At 43.5% G+C, this 26019-nt stretch overlaps 1 protein-coding gene across 1 annotated transcript in view; it reads right to left on the bottom strand.

The window, feature by feature from the left end:
• Positions 1-26019, bottom strand: part of LOC8041106 (lachesin) — a 150135-nt gene that overhangs the window by 30881 nt on the left and 93235 nt on the right. Inside the window, exon 4 of the mRNA XM_029989206.4 lies at positions 13425-13531. Within this exon, the coding sequence (XP_029845066.4) occupies positions 13425-13531 (107 nt within the window). The remainder of the gene's footprint in view (positions 1-13424; positions 13532-26019) is intronic.

Genomic DNA, 26019 nt, shown 5'->3' on the forward strand with positions numbered 1-26019 from the left:
GAGCTGGAGCTGCCCTTTGTTGGCAAACGCTGATCCGCTCACCCAACTCCTATAGAAGACGATCAAGTGTTGATTTTAGTCTAAGCCCCACAGGGAAAGGGGGCGGGGAGGTGCACTTGTTTGTTTTGCGCAAAGTCAAAATGAAGCACACTTTGAGACCACCTTTAAAACGATCGTTACCAGCGGACTGACGACAGTATGTGTACAGATCCAAAATAACTGTGGGAAGGTAATCTTATTTCCGCAGTTAATTTGTTCGTAAGACAGTTCCGAGAAGAGACGCCTTGAGCAAGAAGAGACACCTTGAGCAAGACCGGACTAATACGGGTGGGAGCTAATTAATGCAATATGAAGACAAAGTGAACTTGACTTCGCATTCTGGGAAATGGATTATCGGGAACGCCACAGTCAACGGAAATTACTAAAAGTACGGTGCTTCGAACGCGTCTACGACCGATCTGCTGACCGTCCTACATACCGCCCCAGAATCGAAAGTATGGTCCTGAGATGGGCAACAGATTGCATCACAGGAGTGTTGGATGTCGCGATTCTGGCGGTTCATTGAAGAAACACTAGCCAGCGAGCGGAGATAGAAGGGTCGCTGTCGCTTGGGTGTCTCAACTCTCGCCTGCATTTGGTTTTCGTAAACTGTTTGACTGCGACTGCGGATCGGCCTAGAGAAGAACAGTCGTCCGCCGCATCTACTTGATTTGCTGCGCCAGAGGCAGGATCGCGATAGGCAACAGCATACCACTTCTGTGAAGTCGTGGGGCGAAAATCGAGGAACCATCTTTCTTAGGACGAGGTAAGCACACCAGTTGGAGGCGCGGGGAAACAAACACTGTTCAAGTATGGGGCGGTAGAATGCAATTCTTTATTTCAAAATTGTTTTGCGACAAGATATGTAAAGCAGCCCAATTCATTATTTTGAGTTTCGGGAAACATTAGTAAGGAACATGTAAGGAAGCCACTCTTCTGCAATAAACAAAACAAAGAAATGATCTTAATCCTGGTGATAAAAATCTAAAAAAATTTATCCGCAGATTTGATTTTGTAGAATTAAATAAATATAATTATCCTTAGTAACAAAAAAGGCAAGTATTCTATTACCTTCACGAACTTTTGCGGCCGAGCATTTAGCCATAATCCCGGTCACTAAATTAACTGGAACGAAAGTCTAAAATCTAGCGGGGTTGAGACGCTTTGTCGCGACGCTGCGTTGCAACGTCATGCTCACCTTGTGCAAACTAGCCCTGTAACACGTTTCTTTTCTTTTTTTTTTTTGTTACAGGGTGCTGCCATTAAAACGTGAGCAGGTGCAACACAAAAGCGCTTCGGATGAGTCGTTAACCGTGATGGAAGCGTACACACGCCAGAGATTACGTTCAACTGTCAAAACGGCCTAGCCTTATGGCGGAGACAGACAACCTGTAAAAGGGATTGCGGAAAGGGAAAAATCAAAGTCGAATGAAAAGCCTTCCCGAACCATAAAACAGTGAACGGCCCAATAAACGAGAGCACGAATTGAACGAGGACAAAAAAAAAAACACAAACGAAATAGAACCGGAGATAAACAGAAGAAATAAAAACTGCAGTCAGTCACGCGGTCGGAATGAGAAGCTATCGAGAACATAGAGAGGAACAAATAGTAAGAAACAAAAACCAGAGACAAAAAAGCAACAGCCGATAGTAAAGAGTGAGAGAGAAACGAGGGAGAGGGGAAGAGAAATCTATCCGCGAGATGCGATGCCACAGCGGCGCAACCTAGTGGAGAAAAAATGGCTCTGTAATGGGAGCCATTAGGCGAATAATTCATGAGAGCCCCAGTTGTCCAATTAGTCGCCCGGAAGCCTATACCGCTGGCCGCGCACGCTTCCCTTTTTTTGGGCGTGCGCATTGAACGAAGATGCACAACAGACATACAAACCGCGAGAAAGCACAACGTAGAGAGTAAAAGGGAAAAGAGGAATCAACGTAAATTAAAAGTGCCGGAGGGAGTGACGACGCACCTAATATGCGCATGCGGATGGGCGAAATAGCGGCGTTAGCAAAATAATTTTTTTTTATTCTGTGTTTAGCTTGCAACGCAGTAAAATCATCGCGCTTGCTCTACGTAAAAGCTTAACCATTAAATAGGTATCCTTCTTAGTTAGCACCTTTGATTTGGTTACAGCCATAGGCGGCTGCCTATGGCTATAACCATAGGCAGCCGCTTATGGTTATAGGCGGCTGCCTATGGTTGCTCTGTCGTTAGGATAGCGCGAAGAAAATGCTTGATTTAGAAAACTCAATTTTGCTTCGAGCTATTCGCAGGCGAATATAAGCTGTTCATCCAGAGACACAGAAACTAAAAGACACAACAATGACGAAGTTCCGCCCCAAAGTGCCGTGAGCGGCCATTACGCGATAGCGAGCCCTTCTGTGACTAGCGCGATATCTCTGGATCACGGGGTTGCAGCATACCTCCACCTCGGTTCTTGACCTCTCTTCGAATGACAAGTTTTCGGAATTTTTTTTATTCTTAGTATTGGTACTGCAAATTGTTTTATTGTTCATGAGCTAAAGCTCCACGAACACTTTCGACAGAGTTGGCGGTTCTCCACCCGTAATCCTACGCCCCTGCTACTATAGATTTTCTCACCGTCGTTGGTGACGGCTTTAAACCCTGTCAATCACGGCAAGCCCGTAAAACCATCTGTCAAAACTTCGAAAGCATGGAAGATAGCCGTGATTCAAGGCCCCTTTAAAAAACGAATAAGAAAACGATGTGTAACCGCAACTATTTTAACCATGATAGAAAAAGGAATCGCTGATATCAGTCTTGCTTCTTTTCCAAGGATGGCGGTGATCTTGCAGTTTTTAAGAAGTATCGCAATCAACTCACATCTGGTTGTAAAGAAAATATCACAAACTTATTTTTTTTTTGTGACATTCACAAAAAGCGTGTTGCGATTGTTGGGCAGTCGATAAGCGTAGTCCTTTGACGCACGAAACGGAAAAATTCAATAGATGGACCTTTACTTTCTGGTGAAAGTATGCCCGAAATACAGCTAACTATCTGAGTTCTGTAACTGCCATTTTTACTAACCTCACTTCTAACGCGCACACTGAACATGCTTCCTCGTTTATCCCGCATGGGATTGAATACCCACAAAGACATGACAGACGATATGCAAATAAAGTCCGTTAAATTCGTAATCGATGTGGTGGCCCCCCCTTTAGTATATATATATCGAACTTAGCGTTGTCCAGTGGCATATTTCCAGATAGCATGAAACTCGCGGAAGTTTTTGTTCTGCATAGGGGTGAATACAAATATTCATTTACAAATTATAGACCTATCTCTGTTTTGCCAATTTCTTCTAAAGAGCTGGAAAATATTATATTACATCGTTTGGACGACATTTTTACCAAGCATTCGGTGCTAACTGACTTCCAGTTCAGATTTCTCACGGAAAAGTCTACGGAGTACGCTTTAATTTTGCAAAAAGGAATAATAATACAGAGTATAAAACGTAAGCAGTTAATATTTATTGACTTCAATAAAGCGTTTGACTGTCGTGACTATTTAACAATCCTTGATAAACTTTGTGTTATGGTACACGTGGAATGCCTTTGGTAGTTATTCACTCATATTTAGAATATCGTAAGCAACGCGTCTCATTGAATGATCATGTTTCTTCTTTGTAACTCTTGTAGTTTGGTGTTCCCCCCTGGGGCAGCATACTCGTTCCTCTGTCGTTCAATGTGTATATAAACGATCTAGTCAATATTTTCAACCAATCGCGTGTTATCATGTACGCAGACAACAGGAGTTGTCTGTCGGCGGCGAAAATGCAGGAACTCATAACCAAGGGAAACTTAGTTTTAGAAAAGTTTTATATTGTTTTATAACTGTAAATAAGCACGTTACTACTAATTGTCATCTAAATATTGGTACCGGCCAGTTTGAAAAAGTGAAGCAGCACGATATTCTCGGCGAAATTTGTTTCAGAACATAGGCAGTGGGATACTCACATAGATTACCTATTTAAGACGTTGTCAAAAGTTGTCGGAATATTATGTTACTGTCACTCTTTGTTCCCTGCGATTATTAAAATGCAAATTTATCAGGCTCTGTTTAATTCACAAATTACCCATTGTCATTTGGTTTGGGGTACGACCAAATGACAAACTTACGATCCTCCAAAGGGAAATGCTGCGTTTTATTGCAAACATGCCTTCCGACACAAATACCAAACCATGGTTTTCGAAACTCAACGTCATGAGAATTGCTAGTGTATACGAGTACCGTTCGCTATGTTCTTATTTATTTTCAACTGGTTAGTTTATTTCTTTTTTGTATAGTTTATCCGACCTGACAACACGTGAATCTCCTATCCATATTCGATAAAGAAATTCCTAGAATGTGCGTCATCTTCGTTCCAATTACGCACTGCAGTCAATTGCTGATAAACTGCTTAGAATACTTAACATATTTTTTATACATCGCAATAATATTAACTGTTTAACAAAAAATAATTGTACGCAGGTGTTTTCATCAGACAAATTATACTGTATAGTGTTCTTTATTACCATGCCCTGTAAGTGCAGGGGTACTGGAGCCAGTCAAGCTACCTTTTGAAAGCTTTTTGTCTAGTGCCCTCAGCACAATAGTGCTGAAATAAATAAGCTCAAGTTCAAGTATAGTCCCCGACAGCTAAAAAAAACACAGGTCGCCGCTTATCAGCTTCATGGTTCTTGCATCGTTTTTTCGTACTTTAGTGCAATAATCCGCTAAGGCTGCAAACTAACTGGCTGCAATACGATAGTAACATGCTTGGGTCACGCCATACCCTTCGTGGCTTAAACTAGCAGTTACCATACACAGCCTACATTCTTCACTGACTAAACAAAACCAGACCTTATGGCAAAAAAAACAAAAAAAAAAAAACTATATACTTCTCAAGAATATTAAAACCACTAGTTGCAAGGCCGGCTAAAATCTGCCAAGTAAAGCTGTATATATAGAAGGTGCCGAAATGGTGAATTTAAGTTAAGTGATTTGATAGACACTGGTTCAACTCGTGCTTAGACGTTCACAGCAATTTCAGTCGTAACCTCGAAGGAATATGTTTTTTTTTCTTTCTTTCTTTCTATATATATATATATATATATATATATATATATATATATATAAATTCTATGTGTTTCGGCACCAATGTGTGCGTTCTCTTTTAGTCTTAATTTTCTGAACTTTTTTTTATTATTTTGCTCGAGAATGAAATCGCGGAGTGTGCCTTTCCTTCGTCACAAACTGGACTATACATAGTAATTAATAGCTCAATAACGTTTCTCGGAAATGTTTACTCAGTCAGCAGAAGCGTTGTTTTCGAAGATGATCGAGGCAGCTCTACACTAACCCAGGAAAGTGATTTCAAATAGAAGCCTACAGGGAGTTTTCTAATGACACTTTCAAGTTCTCGCTCATGGTGTTCCTGTAACCGATGAATGTCGAAACTACGGTTTTTAACCCCGGGTAAGGTTTTGCGATTAGCATCCAGCCTAGTAATACCCGAAAACATTGTCTTAACTAACAATATAGACGTATTTATATAAAAAAATGATTTTTTTTAATCTATAAGGATCTTTTTTTTTTAATATAAGTGTGTTTGACTCTTTCTCATTTCTTCTTTCTCAAGTTTTGTTGCTGCCTTTTTGTTTTGTTGTTAATGTGTGTTTATTCTTTCTTTATTATCCTACAAATTTGAGCTGCCCATTCCTTTTATACCTGTTTCAGGGCCTTCAAGGTGCTAATAAATAAATAAATAAACAAATAAATACGTTAACCTTTAACGCGAACCCGCGCTACGACACTCAGTGCTCTAAGTGAACCCCTCATAACTTTATTTACACCAAACGATTCATGTAGAAATATAAAATTAAATTAATTTGCTTACAAACGTGTCGACAATATCAAAACGAAGTGTAGAATTACAGTAAACTACATAAAAGAAATAAAGTCGCAATGCGGAACAAAACCATTAAAAGAATCTTAAAAACAAAATCTAACAACCAAGATTAACCATCGCATAAATTTAATGGAAAGTTATGAAAAGCACTTCATACACAAATGAGACTCATAATTGTGTGGTTGGACGAAACAAAAAAAAATTACAATCATCGCTCCTCAGAAAATTTTCGAATTATCTTCGAACTTCGAAAACTTGGAAGAGCTCCACCGAAGCGCACAAGAAAGATCGTTATCCTAATTGATGCATTTATGCAAGGAAATTAGCGGCGACAAAGGAAGCAGAGTGAAGGGAAAAGTGTGTGAGACTGTGAGCTTGATGGATGTGGGTTATTAAGTAAAGCCTTTGGAGTGGAGAAAAACAAAATAAAGCTCGTATGGCTTTTCTTGTTTTCAAAGCATACAAAAGAGCTACCTAGAGAATCTTCTAGAAGAGTTTGGCGTGAGTTTTTTTTAACAAGGTGACTTTCGCGGAAAAATAAATTTGTTTATAGAGTTTAAAAATCAGTGAGCAGAAAGCGAGAGGTTCCCTAGAAAGTATCATACAAGCTTGTTCAAAGAACACTCGTTAGAATGTTGAGTTCCAAAGAGAAGTGCTTCTGGCAAAAATAAATAGTTCAGTCTAATCAAACAAACGTTTATCGCTTTCACTCGTGATGTAATAATACGGGAAGTAATTATTTGGTTTAGTAAGATCGAGGCAACGCCAAAAACGACCGAGCGCGCAAGCTCATTGTTCAAAGACGCTTCTCAGTTGCGCGACGTCTTGCAAAGCACTGGCGGTGCGTCCAAAGCTACGATCTCGAGTTTTCAGGCTTCACCTTGGTATATCTCACAATTCAATGAGTTAACGAAAGTAAGTTCACTCCAAGAATAAGATGTCATGTGGTGATTATGTGCCGCGAACGCTTTTACCATAATCGCAAGCTGAGTTTGGCAGCGTATAGGATGCGTGCTGTTCTCGAGACAGTGTTTTAGAGTCCGCAATTTCTTTCACCACAGCGAAAATAGACACGAGCTCTGAAGGGAATGTCCGCCAAGGCGTTTGCTCTAACCACGAGACAAGCGAGTGGCCTCACTCAGTAACTGTGTGCCAACAATGAACGGCTTTCGACCACTGTTATCTTTTATTGATCCCCAGGACCTATTGCACTTAATGACTCTAATAACTATATCTCAGCATGCTTTAAAAAATATACTGAACTTATCTGTCATCGTGTTATGTTAAAATTACTTAAAATGTTAAAAGCGCGAACTGAAACATGGACGAAACGAGAAACACGTACGACAAGGACCGTCGCTACTTACAACTGCACTAACAACAGCTGCATATAGCGCCGGTTGTGTTTCAGTTCGCTCATTTAAACCTTTTAAGTGTTATTAACCAACTAGACCCAAACAAAGTTTTATTGCTAAAAATCACACCACACGTCTGTGCCGGTATGTTAGTATTCAGAACATTAATACCCCAAAAATTGAAGCATGTTCCCTTTAGGTGCCCTAATTCTAAGAGCTTACATTGCCATTCAACAAAAGGCGGCTCCCAACTTCCAGAACGGTTCGAATTCGTCGACAAAGCTCGATTGCGGAAAATACCGAACTTTGATATACATATATTAGGCAACTGAACAATTGAAAAAAAAAAAAAAAACATATAGGACGTGCTCAAATTATAGCCGTTATGATAACATTGTAACAAACTGCGGCAGCGCTGGTATGGGAGGCTCTGCGAAGGATTTGGGATCCTCCGCTGTCCTGGTTTATACAAAGACGTCTTATACAACATTTATTTTATATTAACGCATAATTCCCTACAGGAGTCTACAGGCTTTCCAATTTCCTTATCGAGCTTGAGCGGGCCCGCGCAAGGAAAGGAAGGGAGGAACGAAAAATTAAGCTGTCGATATAAGATTTTTTGTTATTCTCCTTCTAAGATCGGAGGAACGTTGCATCCTCTTTCTTATGCTAGGAGGGGGGGGGGGGGGGGGGGGGGGGGGGAGTGATTAATTACTTTCGCTTCCATAGTTCAGCCACAATTTTCTTCTGTGTTACTTTGCGCTCGGCCTGCTTCAAATTAGTTTGCTAAAAGGCCTGCACTAATTTTACGAGCTCGTTTCATAAACCTGGGTCTCACAAAAACAAATTAAAAAATGTTGCGTCTGGCAAAGAAACAACGACAAAAAACACATTAACACCTATGCTTCACCTCGGCGGTTTTCCACAAGCCTGCTTAATTACACAAACCACCGAGACACCTCATAACCTTTTCTTATCTTGGAAATCTCGAGAAAGAGCGTCGAATTACTATACGAGCCCTATAGATCGGAACTCGCGTCTAGGGGGCGCAAGCTACGCTCCAACTCAGGCGGAAGTCAAGCTATTCTTGCGTACGTGCCGCGCTCTGTTTTACTTCCTCTGGTCCCTCGTCCTCTGCGCTGTTTTAACGACTACATTACGTAAATTGAGAACACTTTAAACAGATCGCCCCCCCCCCCCCGCCTTTTTCATTTTATTATGCACTTTTCAAAGGTAGTCTGCACAGGAATTCTGCCTTGCCAAACGTCCATAAAACATGTCGTCTGAAGCAAGTGTTAGGAGTGGGCTTTGCAGCGGAGTACAGTAGCCTAAGTCGACTGCGCAGTGGAGTTCCCAACCCCCAGCTTGGCAGTCGAACCGCACAAACTCCTTTGAAGTGCTGTATTAGTGTCGGCCTACTTTAAAGACAGAGACATCTTGCTGTAAAAATGTTATCAACGCGCAATTCTCTTACGGTATTTGTTTTTTTGGGTGGCATTGCAGCCTAACTTGTAAATATGTTCTTTAAAGCTTTTTATTCTAAGCAACAATATTGAAAAGTGCATCTTCGGTGAATATTTATTAGTTTATTTATTGAACATGCTTCGGGGCCTGGTGGCATTATAAAGGGGGAGAGCAGGCGAAAAAAAGATAGGAAGAGAAACTGTTACAATTTAGCGGCAGTAATAATTGAACAAACTAACGATCAAACAGGTTGTGAATCTATTGAAAACAAAATGGTTAGTGATAGCATTTTGAAATAAATTAGGGTCAGTGATGGCAGCAGTTAAACCGGGGAGGTGGTTCTATTCTCGTGCTCTGCGAAGAAGAAAGGACTTGTAAAATGCAGTTCTTAGCGAGCTTGGAAGTCCAACTTTATGCTTGTTATCAACACGGGACAAAATGTAAAAGGGAAGAGGTATCATTTGATTGTGTCAGATGGAAATATGAAAATATTTTTTTAATAAACAATAACTTGAAATATTAAGGGGTGGAGAGAGAGATGGTAATGTTAAACTAATGTTTATCGTTAAGTTCCACGAGTTTGTTCGGACGCCACAAGCTTATTTTATGGAAAGTACGCTAAACTATCAATGAACTCAATTCGCCTTCTCATACATACCAATTGCAGTACTTAAACAATGTAGCCTGTAGCATTGTTACACGAGCCGGCTCTCATCTCAATGATGAAATCATTTTTACGGATCAGGATGAAGATAACGAAGCATTGCATTGACGAAACACTTTTTTCAATAAACTTGAAACGGTACAAGATTGCGAACATCAAGAAACAAAGGCAACGGCCGTCTACGCCGGGAAGAGTGATTACTTAAAATAATTGTTTTTAATTTTCATAAGACGGTAACTCTGGCTCAGACCAAAACATACGCAACAAAATAACTTAAACAGTCAACAGAAGAAACAAACATACAAGTTTTAAATTAAAACACAAAACTTCTACTTCCTTTCTACTTCTTACATCACCGCCGAAAAAAATATAACTGAATGAAACTAGTAAAAAATTGTTTTACCACGAAAATTAAAATAACGTATTAACTCGAGCCGTACATCAGGGCAAGCCGTATTGGGTAAATTAAATAAAAACTTTTTTTTTCTAAAACAAAAAGGACCCTTTGCATGGTTTTAGAAAGCCAAAACACCCGAGTCGTGTTTAATCAAGGATATTTATAATATATATACATATCCATAGCGGCATTAAGCTCCACTCTTAATTAAAGAGACCTCGCATTACTCTCAACACAGACCTCTCGAGCACACGCTGAGAGGAACGTCCAAAATTATGCGCGGGAGAAGCATGAAACAGAGAATGAAAGTATTCCGAGCTAAGGGGAAAAGAACAGAGCCAATCTCATTTGCCTGCCTGAAATTATCACGGTGAGTGGGCACGCACTCAACACTATATCTTCTCGCATCCAACCGTCATTTTGAATTGTTTTCCACATTTTCCGTCGCCCCATTCTCGATATTTACATTTTTCAACGCTCTCAGAAAATTTAATTTATGCCGCACTTCGGAGTCATTGTTCCACGCTCCGAGCCTATCGTTTTCTTTCATTAGGCGGAGAGAGCAAAAAATAATATTAATTTGTACCGCAAAATTAGGTTCATTTTTGTACGCTTCATAAACGAACGAAAACAAGAAACACGAATAAAAACGACATATTTGAGAAGAGTGTGTAAGGGGAAACGATAGGCTTAGAAAGCTAACTCGGGAATTAATTTCCGTTTTTTTTTTCTCTCTTTCTTTTTTTTTGTTTCCGCAGTTATGCTAATGTTCGCCGATCGTGTATGCAAATTTTTTAACATTACGATTGTCATAGTGGGTCGTTTTTTTTTTTTTTTTTTTCTCCAAATAAAGCAACGCGAACCAGTGCCCTTGCTTCAGAGGATGCAGATTATGGAAGTTGAAGCGACTGCGCGACTCTCAAAACTATGCGATGAATCGATCCCTGGGAACTTCGGCAGACTTCTTGAATATGCATCGAGAAGAGAGTCGCGAAAGTCCAAAATAAAACAAACAAGTAAATAACCTCAGATAACTTTTTAACTCGCCTCTTTACGAACGCAATGCGTGAAAGTCGTAAATTAATTACAAAAAAAAAATTCAGATAAAGGCAGTTTGAATGTTTATTGATTCGGAGTCTGGCTTGCATACTAATGCCTAAGAGTATAATCTTTTTTAAATATAAATTTACGGTTTTGTGTCATCCAAAGTGCGAGCACTAAGAATGAAAGCAGAAAACCTACTTTATTAAACATATTTCAGAGCACTTTTCAGGAACAATGAAAACTATGATTATATAAGAGTGGATGGGTATCCTATGCGATAACTCTCCATAGCAGCGTGACGAAAGTGCCTTGAAATGTATACGTGAATGGACGCGCCACCTCCGCCGGACCAGGCACAAGAGGGCGAACAACTGAAGGGTGGCTTCTTCGTAAGTCGATACGTATAGCGGTGAAACAAACACACGAAACTGGGTCACAGTCACAAAGAAGCCTGTTATTCGGGTAGCATACATGCTCACTACGCCGTACAAAGTTTGATTTTACATTAATTGAACCAAGAATACCTAAATTTCAAGTGAATCAAAGTAATATTGTATAAAAGCAGTAGACACTACTCTATTGCTTAGTCTAACAATATCATAAAAAAATACAGCATATATGTACGGTGAGTTTGATTACTGTGATAATCTCATTATTATCAGACATTAACGTGGACATTTTACGGATGACTCTCTGGTTGGTACAAGACAAATTGAAAGGGATGGATGTCCGGCCAAGCTCCATTTTAGAACCCGACGTTTCGACGCTTCTTCTTCAGGAGTTACTCTGGCGATGGCCATCGAGGATCATTAGTTTGTAATGTTTTTTTTTCTATAATGATGCCTTTCTTCGTGGTCTGGTGATATTGCGAAGCCGCTCGACGTAGGCAGATGGTAAAGCGCCAAAGACCTATCGATTTTTTCTGGCGTAGATTAAGTGTGTCATAATAGTTAAAAACTTAAGTATATGTCTGTGCTTAGTTTCAACGCTGAAGATGCGGTTGTTCTTGAAGTGAGTCGGGTGGTCCTTTACGTCGCAGCGTTCAGCGACCGCGTAACGCTCGTGATCGAAAATTGCGAACGTCGTTTTGGTGATGGCTGATCCTCTACTGAACCTGTTGGCTTCGCCAATATACGCGCCGGACAATCCGCGCAGGGAATCCTGTACACAACGACTCGCGATCGCTTTTGAAAGGGGGGCCGACGTTTTGGTCCTGGCATAAGCAGGCCAAGTGTCGATACTGGCTCGTGGCCCGTCTGGATCCTTTCTCTAGCAAGAACACGTGCAAGCGCTTAGCTTACTCCGTGTATATATATATAAAGCGCTGATCCGTGTGGTTGAATGGGACGGCGTACTCGTCTGCGGCTGAAGGTGTCGATGACTTTTCCTCATATCCACCGTACTGGCCGTCGTGTGAGCCAAAGTCATTCAAAGCTGCAGCCACAGGCCAGTACGCAGTCTCGCTCAACCAGGCGAATCAGACTCCCAAATATACTAAAAAAACAAGCGAAGTGCTGGTACGTGCGCTGGCTACTAGGGGGATTCAAATCACCCAAAAGCCCCATTCCACCCTTAAATCATATTAGAAAAAAAAAACAAAAAAAAAACAGCAACAACAAAAACGCTGCTCCTCAACGGCCATCGACGCAAGCGCCATTAAAGAAGAGACCGAGTAGACCTCGAAATGTCGGGTCCCTAATTAGGGATTGGTCGGACTTCCACCCTTTTAATTGGCTGTCTTTTGTGCACTTATATTTCATATAAATTTAAGCCAAAATTGCTTAAAAAGAAAAGAAAAAAAAAACGAGGACATTAACTTTATTAAAATTGTTCAGCATCACCGTGACTGTTGCTTCAAACTTAAACCAACTTAATTTCTCCTAAGAGTTCTTTCCAGCTGTCCTAAGAACCAGAAGTATCCACCACAGTTCTTGCGTTAATCTTTAATCAATTTGCACTTTTTTATTTGTAATTAATTCATATGTGTTAGCAGAACTAGAGCTAAAAATAACGAAAGGTAAGGCGTTAAACTTAAAATTTGCTCAAGCAGGGTATACAGGAGCACAACATTCTTTTACCCCTCACATTTGTTTTCCTAAGGGACTCATCAAATAACAATACTACTTTTGATAATGATTTTTTTTTTGTTTTTAGTTATAAAAGAAATCGTTCCACTTTTACGTGCCAACAGCGTCGTGATACGTATACACCAACACAGTGCTTACAAACAAGCCCGCCTTCCCCATACCAGGTGCGGGCACTCCGCGTGCGCAAAAATCAAATTCGGGAGGAGCGAAGCGTCTGCGCATGCGCAGTACCGACAGCAGCGCCACCGCCATCTATGAGCAAAGGCGTCATCCAGAGAATCGTTGTCAGGTTGCCGCCGTCGCTCATAGATGGCGGTAGCTGTCCAGAGTTTTGTGTCATCAGCTCATTTGAGGACGGACACGATCCTGGGGAAACTAGCGCTTAACAGCCCCGCCGTAAAAGAATCGCCAAAGTCGTCTTCGCGCAGGCGTTGTCGCGCACTCTACGAGTGAGCGACTCACCCTGTACTGTCCCAGGTTGTTGACCACGCAGGGTAGCTTCACCGTTCGACCCACAATGGCCGTCACGTTGGGAACCGGTTCGGCAAACTCCGGCAACGTCTCCATATCTGCGGGTAGAGAGGCATAAAAATTCATTAGGCACGCGCGATCAAATGACGCACGCGTGAGGCGCCCATGTTTACACAAAGGTAAACCTAAAAAAAAGTGACACATTGGGGGAAATGACATGGTCTTTGTATACCTCTTTGCTTAAAAATTATGCCACTTTACACTCCGGTAATTTTCTTTTTTTATCCGACCGGTGTCAATATTATTGAAAGTGTGGAGGTTTGAAAAGTGGAAACCACAACGCACAAGTTATTGTACTGGTGGCATATAATCCAAAAAAAATAATAAAGCTATGTTGCTATTTTTTCTTTCAATTCGTTTTGCGGAAGGGGCATGCATAAGCTTACGAAAATCCGACACCGTCTCATAAGTCTTATATATATATATATATATATATATATATATATATATGTATATTGTGGGATTTGCGGCCCTGGGCAAAAGAACCTGTGCTCTGCGCCCGGCGCGCAACGTGCGCGCGAGCCACGCTCGAGGCTCGGGGGGCTGGGCAGTCGGTTGACTGCCACCAGAAAGTAAAGGTCTGTTTTTTTCGGAGATCTGCCTCGTTGGTCCTTCTTGCGGGTGAGCAGTAGCACCGAACCCTACATTATTTGGCGCCCAACGTGGGGATCAGTACGTGAGTCACAGAGCCCTTGGGCCTTCCCGATCGTCCTTGCCCCCAAGAAGGATGGAACGGCTCGGCTTTGCGTCGACTACCGGCGCCTGAATGCGGTAACCGTTCGTGACGCCTACCCGTACCCCTCGATTGAGTCGATCATGTACAACTTGGGAAACGCGAGTTTTTTCACGACTCTTGACTGCAGTCGCGGTTTCCTCCAGATAGAGGTCGAGCCCGCTGACATTGAGAAAACAGCATTCACATGCTACAGAGGGTTGTACGAGTTTGTGCGCATGCCTTTCGGCTTGAGCAACTCTCCTGCCACATTCCAGCGTCTTATGGACATTGTGCTTGGAGACGCACGGCACAACTACGCCATGGCATATATGGATGACGTAGTAGTCTTTTCACGCACGTTTGAAGAACATCTTGTGCACCATCGGACTATACTTGAGCGCATGCAGAATGCTGGTTTGACAGTTCACCCGGGAAAAATGCAACTGGCAACATCTAAGATTAACCTACTCGGTTTTGTAATCGACGATGGATCGCTTCGCCCTAATGAGGACAAGCTGAGGGCCATAACTGAGTTTCCTCCCCCACATGATGCAAAGAGTTTGCAGAGATTTCTTGGCATGGTTGGATTTTACCGCCAGTTTATTCCCCACTGTGCAGAGATAACGCGGCCTCTGAACGAACTGCTGCGCAAAGGCGTCAAGTGGCGTTGGACGGAGGCACAGCAAAATGCTTTCCTTCAACTGTCCAGAGCTATTGCTGAGACAGCATCTTTGAAGCTCCCAGACCTCAACCGTCCGTTTGTGCTGCAAACCGATGCGAGCGGCTACGGTTTAGGTGCTGTGCTGCTTCAAGACTTTGATGGTGTCTTACGACCCGTAGCGTTTGCTAGCCATACGTTGACAGCAGCTCAGCGGAATTACAACGTTTGCGAGCTTGAGTGCCTAGCCATCATATTCGCCCTGCAGAAATTCAACATGTATCTTGATGGCGCGCGCTTTGTGATCCAGTCGGATAATGCCGCCTTGTCTTGGCTTCAGCGGCTGGAAAATCCGGCAGGACGATTAGCACGCTGGGCACTAACGCTTCAAAAATATGACTACACTATTGTGCACAAACCAGGCTCACAAAACAAAGTTGCAGACGCTTTGTCGCGCGCTCCGCTCGGCGAAGAGCGCGTGCTCGAGGATGCCAATGTTGTGGCTGCGATAGATGCTGGCTCGCGCTGGGGTACTTTGATTAGCCGAGATGAGCTTCGTGCTGCACAGCAGAACGATGGACTTTGTCGCAGGGTCTCTGAGTGGTTATCTTCACGTGACCGACGTGGCAACAGAGACGCTGACATGGGTTTTGACTCGTACTTGCTGGCCGAAGACGGTCTGCTTCTCCGGTACATACCTCAGATCGACGACGAGGAGGGTGGCTCCACAGACACTCCATTTCGAGCCGTGATACCTCGCCGACTTCGCACGTCCTTCATTAGATACTACCATGACTCTGCTTTGGCTGGTCACAGTAGTGGCTGCAAGACTTTTGAAAAGTTAAGCCGTACTGCAACTTGGCCAGGAATTCGTCAGGACGTGCTCAGGTACGCTCGTTCATGCCCGGTTTGTCAGAAAGCCAAACCGCGCGGTGGTCAGCCCCCTGGTCTCATGCAGCCAGTCGTGAGTCGATCCCCATGGGAATGCGTTGCTGTCGACGTCATGGGCCCTTTCCCACGCAGTCCGCGTGGCAACCAGTACTTGTTGGTTGTCACGGATCACTTTAGCAAGTGGGTGGAGCTATTTGCATTACGGTCGCTGACGTCCAAGAAAATCTGGTCGTGTCTGATGGAGACGTTCACACGCTTCGGATTTCCGGCGAAATTGATTAGCGACAACGCTACTTACTTTGCCAGCAAAGTGTTCCGAGACTCATGTGCCGCATTGGGCATACAACACAAGCGGACGTCTCCCTATCACCCACAGGCAAACATCACAAAGCGGGTGAACCGAAACCTGAAATCCATGTTAATAGCTCACACCGAATGTCACCCTGACTGGGACGCAAAGCTCCCAGAGCTCGCGTTCGCAACTCGCACAACCGTTAACCGGTCTACAGGTTTTACTCCAGCTTGCCTTAATTTCGGAAAAGAGCTGACTTTCCCGCTGGAAAACACTTGCACGACCAACAACCGTGGTGCTGCTCGCTCATACGGTCAGTTTGCAGGAAGCCTACGACGCAGACTCAGGGACATCGTTCGTGATGCCCGGGAGAGCTTGGACGCCGCACGGCTTCAGCAGGCTGAGCAGTACAATCGTGGCCACCGGGACGTGCAATTCGAAGTTGGAGATCTTGTACTCCGTCGGACACACCCACTTAGTGACGCCTCCAGAGGTTTCACAGCTTCCCTGGCAAACAGGTGGGATGGTCCGTATCGAGTGCGAGACAAGGTCTCACGCCTCACGTACACGCTCGTTCATTGTGAGTCTGGACGACTCGCTGGACCCGTTCATGTCACCAACCTCAAACGGTATTATGAATCGGATGACGAAGTTCTCTCGCAGGTGGAGAGTGATGCCGATCCGGGTTATAATTAAAAATAAACTTAATTCTGCGAGGACTCTTTTTGATGTTGGTGACGAAGACGAAGACGAAGACTTAGAAAATGCGCGTTGCATTAGGCTTTGACGAGAACTAGTTTCCGCACCATACAGATTGTGCGCGTAGTTCTGTGCGATATACACCGACAGTGTGCTCGCAAATTTAGCCAGTCTATTGCCGCGCCCAACGTACCGACGCTTTCTTGTAGAAGTCTCTCCAGAAGACAACTGTTGATTCTTTTTTTTTCCTTTCGTTCTTTTCGAACCTTCGACATGTCTCGCTACCGCCTCAACCGTTGCCGGAGGTTCTCTCAACCCCTTCGATGAGCCACGTGGTTTCGGGGACTACGGCAACGCAGTGGGCGGCCGAGGACCCTCTACCGGCCCTAGCTACGCCGCCAGATCAGCAGCCCCGGCAGCGGCTACAACGACGGCTACGGGACAAACAAATGGAGACCAGGACCGCTACCAAGGTCCACCAAAACCCGACGTTACCAGCGACGGCTCCGGACGTGCCCACTCGTCCTTAAGCGGCGGACCAGAATCAGGGGTCTATGGTGATGGTGCTCAACTCTGACAAGATGAACACCGAGAAGCTCTTCAATCTGCACTGCCTGTATAACAATGTCGTCAAGATCAAGTTTTCGAAGAACAGGAACGGCCGTGCCATCGAGCAGATGGAGGATCACCTTGCCAAGGAGTGAGCAAGGACCTTTAAGCATCCTGAGAGTACGTCGCCCTTCAAGGACTTCATGGGCAACTGCAACGACCGCATCACCAATCCGGAGGCGGCCTCCACGAACCGCATCCAGCCGCCTGCATCGTGACAACCCCCTCCTCCTCTACCACCAACAACCAGAGAGAACAGCCACGGAGCCAGATGACAGAGAAGGGGGGAGGGGGGGGGGGAAGTTTGGGGGATTTGCGGCCCATCATTGGGCAAAAGAACCTGTGCTCCGCGCCCGGCGCGCAACGTGCGCGCGAGCCACGCTCGAGGCTCGGGGGGCTGGGCAGTCGGTTGACTGCCACCAGAAAGTAAAGGTCTGTTTTTTTCGGAGATCTGCCTCGTTGGTCCTTCTTGCGGGTGAGCAGTAGCACCGAACCCTACAATATATATATATATATATATATATATATATATATATATATATATATATTAATGCAGGAATATTTTTTAAGTCAGGAATCACACTTCGTCTCTGCTTAAGTTCAGACACAGCCGACGCTACGAGGTAATGGTACCAATCAAGCAGCATCAAACGCGGAAATCACTGGGCCTCAGCTGTTTACGATTGATTCAGCGGTGACAAAACAAGTAAAGAAACATGAATAACACCATGATGGTGCGCTTTTGACCATCTCTGGTTGGTCCTATTAGCTCGTAGCGTCGGCTTCGTCTGGACGATATGTGAAAACGAAATGTAGTTAGCCAATGAAGTTAAAAGCTTGGTCCAGATGGCGTAAGCCTCCGCCCAATTAAAAGAGCTCCGCCATATGCATTTATATACTTATTCATTGTATATAGAGAGCGCTAGAACTGGACCCCATGGTTGCCAAGCGAAAAGCAAACAAAAAAAAAACAAAAAAAAACAGGACTATCAAATGCGCTGTGGGTGTGAAATTAACTTTACAAATATTCGAGCAACCTCACATCAGAACTCGACTATAAGCAACCTGCTGACAAGAGGCGCCCCTGCAGAGAGGTTGTTTTGTTCGCGTTTCATGATTACAAACTGGAAGCTGCAGAAATCTGGTGGGCGAGTCGCCAATTTCCAGACTGATGAACCCAGCCATCTAATTATCTGCCCCGTGCGCTTTGTTTTTTTTAGAGAGCTGCGGCTGCGACCTAAATAACTTATACCTAAATATATCAGTCAAACAAGTAGCCCCCGGTTTTCGGTGGAATTCCGGGGCCGAGTGCCATAATTAACGCACCAAAACGAGGAAACTTGTGGAACAAAAAATTTTACTTCAGCTGCGAAAATCATCAGTACACATTTTTTTTTTCTTCTTGTGGTTTCAATGTGTAGCCTTCATTGGTACGTGAGCTCAACGCCCTAAGTTAACAGTTGTTATGAACTGCCCAAATTGCTCCTACAACGGTTGCATGATACGATATTTTAATTGAGACACACTTACCCAGTCCAAAATGAACGCAGTTTACGTATTTCAGCCTTTCTTATTGATTATACATTACAGCAACAAACCAAGCTTAAAGGGGCACTGACACATCCAAATAATATTTTTTTTATTGTTTGAAAGGATTGAAAACGATGCCTGGACATTACCCTCAAAATTTGAAACTTAGAAATTTTATTTCTGAAGTATTTGTGAAGTAAAAAAACAATTTCCAAATGCCGAATTTGAAGTTCCCGCGCGATCCGCGCCAGTGGAGTGACGTCAAATTTTGAGGGTTCCTGAGAGTCGAGTTGCTTTTGCGCCTCCGCTCCGAAACGTGTCTCCGCGACCCGAAGCGAGGAGGCGAGAGATTGGGAGGAGGGCGCCGGCGTCGCGGGAACCACCGACCGGGAAACCGGTTTCCTGCGTGAGTGCCGTGCTGTCGATCGCTTCGAGGAGACGACGGTGCCCCGGCGGTGTTACAACCGAATCTACGATACACAGACACTAAACCCAGTTGTTTTGACCGTTTGACGATTTTCTTTTTGAAGTCTGAGAGGTCGTCGCGCACCTAAAAAGGGCCACTTCGTCCGATTCCCCGATTCACCGATCACCGTCTGCTACTTTCGTCAAGCGCCGCCATGTTTTCCGAGGGAGGATAAAAATCCAGAAGGCGACATCACAACGGACTCCGATTCCTGGTATTTCCAATAGAAGGGCTGTAGTGCGTTCGCAATTGCGTTAAAAAACATGTTTTACGATTGCCGTTATTAAATATTTTAGAAATGTCGCCTACAAAGCTTCTAAATTTTCTGATTCTAGACGTCATGAATCAAAAAAAGCGAGGAGGCAAAAAGCGGAAAAAAAAACGCAAAAAAAAAGACGCCCGCGCGCGTAAAAAAAAGATTGCGACGCGTTTTTTTTTTTTTTTTGCTTGCTTATTCATCGTTTTAGACAATAAAAAAATACGACGTTTGGGGTGTCAGTGCCCCTTTAAGATGAATTCTTATATTTTGGAGTTCTATCCCCGGATTAAAATGCAGTTCACGTAATTTGCCACGACTCCATTATTCCAAAGAAGAGGTCGTCTAAAGGCAGACATGCGTTTTAAGGCAAAAACGGTGCAATATATTTATATGTCATAAATTCGAAGATATGATGGCCCATAGTGTTATACAAATGAAATACAAAAAAGAAATATAACTTTCCACAAAACAAGTACTTTTTAAAGTAATCTTCGTTTTACTGATTTATTATGGGCATTGCGAACGTTTTGTAGACGGATACAGACATTCCAATTTTTTCGCCCTTGAACCTTTGGCAAACAAATGACAAGAGCAGCAACAAAAAAGCAGCCAAAAGAGGAAGAGATTCCAGACACACAAACAAAAAACGGAAATGAAGCAAACTGTCTGAATTGTTAAACGAGCGGGTTGGTGGATTTCTTCCGGGAAAAAATTGGGCCAATGTTTTTGTTTTCTAAACAACACAACGACTCTCACTCAAGCGTAAACGGGCCAAAGGAAGCAAAAAAATCGGATAAAGCCGCGATCTGGATCTGTTGCATCATCAGGTACCAGAGAAGAAGCTAAATAGACAAAAGACGATGGTTAAAGACAATTCAAGGTTTGTACTGAAGCGAACTCTTTTTTTTTTTTTATTAAGGCGAGGTAAGTTTGCAGAGAAAAGCAACGTCACAGCTAAGAATTTAAGTATTCAAAAAAGGGATAATTGAAAAATTTAAGAAATTTAAGTATTTAAGAATTTAGGTATCTAGGAAGGCCAGGTTTTAAAAATTTAAGAATATAAAAATATAGGAATCTTATCATCTAACATTTAAAAAAAATTAAGACTTTATAAATTTAAGAATTTAGGATTTCAAGTATTTACGCATTTACGCATTTTGACATATAACGATTTAGTCATTCAAGCATTTAACGATTTAAGCAGACGTAAGTAGTCTCGGTGTAAACAGTAGATATAAGGAGATGTTGATAATTGTTACCGGTGGCCGCCACCGACTTGTTATGCCTGATTCACTCGGTCCGATTCTGCTTGCAATTTTCAGTATCGACGTCGACATCTCAGCTACGGTTCAGGCTTTTGCAGCCCGAGCGATGTCATGACTGAAAATAGCGAGCAGAACCTCACCATGTGAATCAGGCTTTAGCGTCCATTCTGCGACGTCCATGTGGAATGAATCGCCGGATGTTACCTTATCCCCGCCAAGCTTTGCGGTCTAACGACCCTCGTAAATTTCGCTGAGGCCGATCAAGTAGTCAGACATTGCCAGGAAGACGTAAAATCAACAATTCCAACGCGAAAAAAGAGCACGGGGACTCACAGCGACGTCGACAACATCCCATTCCAATGGTTTGTTTACGGGCGACGGCGAGCTTCTTGCCCACATTTCCATCGCGCATGCGCGGCGTCCGTTACGTCCGCTAGGTGCGCACCAGTTTGTTTGTAAACATGAGTTGGTGTATAGCTAGATACCATTTTAAATAACCGACGTTTATCTGGTGTTATTATTCATTTTCCCGCTTTTTTCGCTTGCTTTTCCACCTTTTCAAAGCAACAAAAACGGACCTGCTGAGGTGCGGGGGTTGCGCGTTCGGATGTGGATTTGTAAACAATGAAATCGTGTATACCGTAAAATACCGGGCAAGCGCCCACTCCAAATTTAAAGATAATCGCAAAAAAAAATGGGGGATGGGCGCTTGTCCGGTCATCAATTTTACTTATCAATGTACTGCGCATATTTTCTCAGATCTTACGAATTCGGGTACTGGCGCTTAGTGTGGAACGGGCGGATGCGCGGTATTCTACGGGTATTCAAAATCCTAGGCTCCTTTGAGAAGCAACCTAATTAATATTCATCATGTGGGTTCCAAAAAGCAAAATATGTTGTGAAAGCATATTTTCAAACTTCTTCTCCCTTTGGTTTTAGAAGTTCTCTTCTTGCTGTTATTTTTTGTAACGTTGGATTTTTTTTTTTTTTTCGCGTCCTAGCCTCAAATCGCATAAAAAAATTGCTCACTTCAAGGTAGAGAGGAAAGGCCACGTTGAAAAGAAACGCAATACAATATATAAAAAAGATACGGGAAAAAATCTAATCTCCGTCGAAAACCGCGAACGATAAAGCCGCAAATTAGCGGAAAGGAACCCGGATATTTCTCCCCCTCCCCCTTTTTTTTTCTGGCTTTAGCTTTGCCAAAGTATGCGGCCGGGAAAGGGGGAAGACGGGAGGTCCGAAAGCGGAATGCCACGGACCCTGGAACACGATTCCTGGTTCCTATAAGAAAGCACATGCAGAAAAAATAAAGCTAGGAATGAAGAGGGACAAAGAGTGGGGAAAAGAGAAGAAGGTTTAGGAGGAAAAAAAGGGGACACGAAGAATGGAATCTGGGGAATGGGGAAATAGAAAACAATAGGTTCGAGAAAAAATAATAAAAAGGGACAAAAGGTGAGGGAAAATGAAGCGCGGCAGTGAGAGCAAGAAAAAAAGTAAGAGAGTTAGCAGGAGGGAGGAAGAGAGAAATGGAGGATGTGCCCCGTGGGATCGCTCTCAGTGTGGCGTGCCGAAACCGATAACGAATAAGATGGGCTCTTGTGAACCGTTCCAGGAGGACCACCTAATTCCAGGCAACAATGAAGCGGTGTACGACTCTACGAAACCGAGATGAAGCAGAAAAGTAAAATAAGAAAATATGATTGAGACTGGAGAAAAAAAGCTGTGAAGAGGAGTTGTTCTTTGCCAAAGGTTTAACGTGAAACGTGCTCCGCCAAATACCGCGGTGTCATGCTTTCTCGTTCTTTTTTTTTACACTGACAGAAAGTTTGAACGATAATATTTTAGTGTTGCGAGACCAAGTTTTGAAACTATGTAGAAATAGGAATATAACTGTAGAGGGGTAGTGAGCTGGGTTAGAAAAAACCTGAAAATTCAACCGTTTAGCACTCCGGAAACACCGGCGGCCATATTTGTTAACGTTTCAAACCAAAGAGAGGGAAGCCATCTGAAAACACATTTGAAAACAATAATGACTCCATCCTGACTATGTGCTTCTCAAACATAAGACAAAACAGACGATTAAAATAGTATTACTTAGCGGAGATGCAAATTTACAACTAATCTTTCCCACGTCAATCATCTCTCTAGCCAATGAGATATGTTAGTTTCTTGTTAGCATAGAGCGGGGCTTAGCAGGCTACGACCTCCAACTTCTGAAACTGCATTGCGTTTAACGGCAAAATTATTGCGCAAAAAAAACATCTTTTTGTGAAAAATATATTTAAAAAAGTGTCTCATCTATGCCCTTGAGAAAAAATCTTCTTTTATTGCAGTGTTTTTTTAATGCACGTTATTCGACTACCCTTCTTCAGAATCTTAGCTGGGTACTATAAAAAAAAACGATTTACCCAGTCCCTTCAACGACCACCGATCCTTTTGCATCAAGCTGTTGATTCCGAAAAAAATACACGCAGAAATCACTACGGAAGGCTTTGTTACGTGCATTATATAAACAACCCTAATGTTGGCGACGAAAAGAAGGCGGTTATTTTGTATGCGACCTCATCGAATGACAAACCGGTTTATAGTGTGAGACCGAATAAAATACCCTCTAACGTGCAGATAGAGACGACCAGCTGGCGCTGCTAAAGTAGTAGTCGCCCCTTGAAAGTTCAGACCCAGACAGATATGCCATATTGATAATAATCCCTGAAGAAGGGGAACAAAGGGAACAAAGGACAAACACAAGTCTCTAAACGCAGCTACGTGACTGCTCCGCGACTGAAAGAAATCCGCCTAGTCCTGATATCGAACCCCGGACCTTTGAATTTCCAGTGGAGAGGTCTCTGTTCGATAACAGAATCAAGCGGATTCTTTCAGTTGCGCACCAGTCACCTAGTTGTGCTTGGATGTATGCGTTTGTCCTTTGTCCTAATTGGTTCCCCTTCTCCCGGGAGAATATTATCGATAACTTGTCCAGGTCGATTGCACCTTTGCATTAACTGCATTATCAACAGATGCCATGCGACCCATACCCATTTAATGCACCGGAAACCCACTCGTCACAGGCATTATTCACGAGAAATGCTCGCTTACAACATTTTCAGAATTATTTTAATTTTACGGTGAAACAATAATGTCTTAAGCGTTCGCAGATCGGAATGGTTTCATGGTTAGCCCATAGGTGGCGCCATTGTGTTTTTTTCTCGTCGCAAGCGGGCACAAGCGGTTGAAACGCAGTTGATGGAACTCTAACTCAATTGTGTGAACCAGGCTTTAGTGAACGCGCGTGACGTCGAACAAATTGCCACACACGCGCGGTCTCCGAATCTCCGCGTCCGCTTGACACGCAGCCGCCGCTACTGAGCGCCGTTCCGGGTCCTTCCCCAAACGGGAAGCGGCGCTTCCCCAAATCGAGATGAACACAGGGACCGGGCAAACTAGCCGCTCCCGAGGGGGTCACTCGCCGGCTCTTTTCGCGGGTCAGGAGAAACGCTGCGAATGCAACATTGATGCGCCAGCGGAACGCGCCTCCGCTCCGCACGTAGTGGCAAGGGGAAGAGGAAATAAACACTATGCACGTTTTCTCCATACTTCCCTCTCGCTCTTCTTTCCCCGATTTCAATTTGATCTTCTTGTGTCTATCTCCCAGCGAGCGAAATTATTATTTTTATTTAATGTTTACTAAAGGGCTGCAGAAAACTGGAAATAAAAATGAGGAATAGTATCTCTTCTTCTGGCCGAGACCAAAGTGCGCATATTAAAGGGAGTAGTTCGGTTAATGGAGCCGAAACCTCCACTTTAATGCGTAGGAAACACAGTGTAGATATTCCGGGATGCGTGAGCGGAGTAGACTCAACTGTGTAAGTTTTCATAGAATGGGGAGCGGCGTCCTTCTTGAAATATCGCGTCTCATGTATCGGCTTTAAAAGGGCAGTTAAAAAGGCAGTTAGTTTACGACGAACTGCAGCAGATGCTACGAGACATCGGAGTTAATGAAGTGCCTTTAGAATGTCGCGTTTCCTTGAGGAGGCCGCAGCGAAGCGCCAGATTGGTTTACATAGATCGCAGCGTCTTCTGCCATCCACCTTAAGGTAAGATGGATCAAAACCTATAACTCAATACTTTGAATCTGACGTTCTTAAACGAGTATTACGCTGGTATGGCAAAAAAAGAAAACTTACGGAGACCTGTATAGTACGTTTGATGATATACCAAACAAAAGAAACTCACTTCTGAAGGTTTGCAGTTCGCACTGCCAGACGACACAAAAACACGCACTCGAATACCTCATTATTTTATTATTTTCTACTGTTTTTTGATAAATAAGTAAGCACAGGTTGACGAAGGATGGTATACTCGTTTGCTTCATTTTCGCAATACCGATGTTTCCAATGGGAGCCACGATAAACAATATATGTATGCTAACGGAACGCATAGAGGTCGTGAAGATCGAACATCCGAGCTTACACTCTTAGAAAAAAGGGTCAGTATAGTCCTCCCTAAAGGGAGGAACGCTCTTGACACCTATGTTCCTTCAGAAAGGGAGAAACTTTCGTCCCTGAAAGAAGGGTAGCAAAGTTCCTCCGTCGCCTGCATGGCGGCCGCGAATCGAGCAAGTCGAGCTCAATAAGGCTTAACGAGAACACTAAGTCTATTGTACGGGGCGAGAGGAGCAGCAAATAAAAACGTAACAAAAGCTTTCGCGAAATGTATCTATTTCTGAAGCCGGCTTCCCCCTGCAGGTAAAGAAACTTACGTTTCGAAAGCATGCAGTCACTCAGTCTTCTCATCATCAGCACTGCGATGTTAAACGGGGACAACCGGCAGTTACTTCGCGCACTCCTCGAGCCACGATTCCTTCGTGAACCGCACATTACGGAGGAGTGGTAGACCATTCGCCCACAAAAACAAAAGCCGCTCTCGAAAACAACAAATCCGAAGCAACCCTTTGGCTCATTTCAGCACGGTAAGAAATTCTGGCGTAGCCGCGTAGCGTAAAAGGAGGTTAAATCGCTTGCCACAAGATGGCAGGGTCAAGCAAAGTAATCCCAAGTAGCTAGGCTAGGTGGAGCTAGGTACCACCCAATTCATGTTCAACAAAAAGTATTTTATTTTCTCACGCTACCATTGCCGCTT

The sequence above is a fragment of the Ixodes scapularis genome, unplaced genomic scaffold (assembly GCF_016920785.2).
Source record: "Ixodes scapularis isolate PalLabHiFi unplaced genomic scaffold, ASM1692078v2 PGA_scaffold11__112_contigs__length_91849675, whole genome shotgun sequence".
Classification (NCBI taxonomy): domain Eukaryota; kingdom Metazoa; phylum Arthropoda; class Arachnida; order Ixodida; family Ixodidae; genus Ixodes; species Ixodes scapularis.